Genomic DNA, 1,845 nt, shown 5'->3' on the forward strand with positions numbered 1-1,845 from the left:
GGATTCCTTCAGGAAAGTTTGAGCTTGTATAGAATAAATTTCATTGTCAGTATTATTGTGTATAATAATATTAAAGTAATCATAATTATTATACCTGATTGTATTGTTGTAGAGTTATAGGCAAAGGAAGAAGAAGGAGCCAATGAAGCAGAAGGAAAGAGAGAGTGCTCAGAGGTGTCTTGATAAAAGACAAAGACTATCCCAACACTTGCTAGTTTGATTTTCTGTTTATGTAGTTTTATGTGAATATACAACTCAATAATAAGTCAATGTCAAGCAACTATTTATGTAATCAAGAGTAAAATAGTCTAATCAATCATGGGTGGGCGGACAGTGGACACGTGTAGGCCGGAGAAGTAAAAGGCGAGGTTATGGACAGAAATTTAGATGTATCAGGTAGCTCTCTCCTCTCTCTTGTAAATGTTAATTATTGGTATTCTACAGGTCAGTATAAACTGGGATGGAGGGCTCAACACACAACTGCAGTAGTAGGAGAGGTCCTGTACTGCTGGGGAGGAGACCAGGAAGGTTTAGATAAGTCACACGATTCTCCTACAAAGAGAGAGTGTACTTCTGCTATTGATGTGTTTAACTTATTATCTGGTGTCTGGTCCTCTAAACCTACTAGAGGTACTCCTCCATTGGGAATTAAAGGAGTCTCTTGTGCTGTCATTAATAATAATATTTATTATTTTGGCGGTTGGTGTGGCCATGGCAGTTGCTACCTTAACAGTTTGAACTGTTTAGACACTTTAATTCTTCAATGGAAAGAGTTGCAACCAACTAGTGATAATTCTGTGACTAAGAGAGGCTATGGTGGTATGATACCAATGGGAAGTGAAGGTGAACCTCAACAGTTACTGGTTATCGGTGGACTGGCTCCTAAATTAGCTACTACACTGTATCGTCAGTTTGAATACATTGAGATACCCGGTGTTGATGGTCATGTTAGAACTAATGAACAGAATATCTATAACCTGTCTAGTGGTAAGTGACTCATTCATGCAATTATGACGTTTAGCAAAAAATTTTTGTGGCCCAAAAATTTCGCAGATCTGTTCCAAAATCAAATTTCATGGCTTTAATTATAGACCACCCAGAGTGAGAATTGCAAACACTATGAATTTCGTTAATTTTATATACGATATCCGCCCACACATCATAATTGGCTACCATTTTGGTTGGCAGGTTTGTTAAGGAAGTCAATGGAGGCACGAAGGAAATGCCTCACTTATCTGCTGTAGCTCTATCAATAGCTAAAAAATGCTTGTTATAAGAAAGAATAGCTGCCTCTAAGCTTCTCCTTTAAAAGATTTGGTCAAATTCGCTCCAGAATTGTTTGTTTTTATGTCGGCCCATTTGTTCTCCATTGAAAGTTGCCAATCAAAATGGCGGCCGGAATTTATTTCATTGTAAACCATGCCTTACAACTGTAATAATCTTCCCACACAAGCAATTCTCACTCTGGGTGGTCTATTGTAATTTTCTACTATTCAGCCATCTTGAACTGTATTGAAACAATTTTCGCAGATTTTATTTTTGTGGATTTTGAAAAAACACGAAATCCACAAAAATTTTGGGTCACAAAAATTTTCCGCTATACGGTAGTATAGTCATAGATATAGACCTGGTGGTATAGTGTGCTTATAAACTATGTATGTAGTTACTGATAATTATTATTTTTAGGACAATGGATTGTTCCATTTGTCAGTGGACAATGTTTTCCACCAACTAGTCTATTTATAGTTGAAAGGATAAGTCATAATAAAGGAATTATGTATGGAGGACTAGTGACTGATGGTGGTAGAGATATTTCTACTAACAGTATCTACTTGTTTGAATTAT

At 36.5% G+C, this 1,845-nt stretch overlaps 1 protein-coding gene across 1 annotated transcript in view; it reads left to right on the top strand.

The window, feature by feature from the left end:
• The first annotated feature begins 349 nt into the window (after window positions 1-349).
• The window catches only part of LOC109586222 (rab9 effector protein with kelch motifs-like), a 4,426-nt gene continuing 2,930 nt past the window's right edge, over window positions 350-1,845 (top strand). The window contains exons 1-3 of the mRNA XM_020002393.1: window positions 350-396; window positions 445-987; window positions 1,687-1,824. Coding sequence (XP_019857952.1) covers window positions 372-396; window positions 445-987; window positions 1,687-1,824 — 706 coding nt within the window. The 5' untranslated portion in view covers window positions 350-371. The remainder of the gene's footprint in view (window positions 397-444; window positions 988-1,686; window positions 1,825-1,845) is intronic.

Source organism: Amphimedon queenslandica, unplaced genomic scaffold, assembly GCF_000090795.2.
Source record: "Amphimedon queenslandica unplaced genomic scaffold, v1.1 AMPQUscaffold_12923, whole genome shotgun sequence".
Taxonomy (NCBI): domain Eukaryota; kingdom Metazoa; phylum Porifera; class Demospongiae; order Haplosclerida; family Niphatidae; genus Amphimedon; species Amphimedon queenslandica.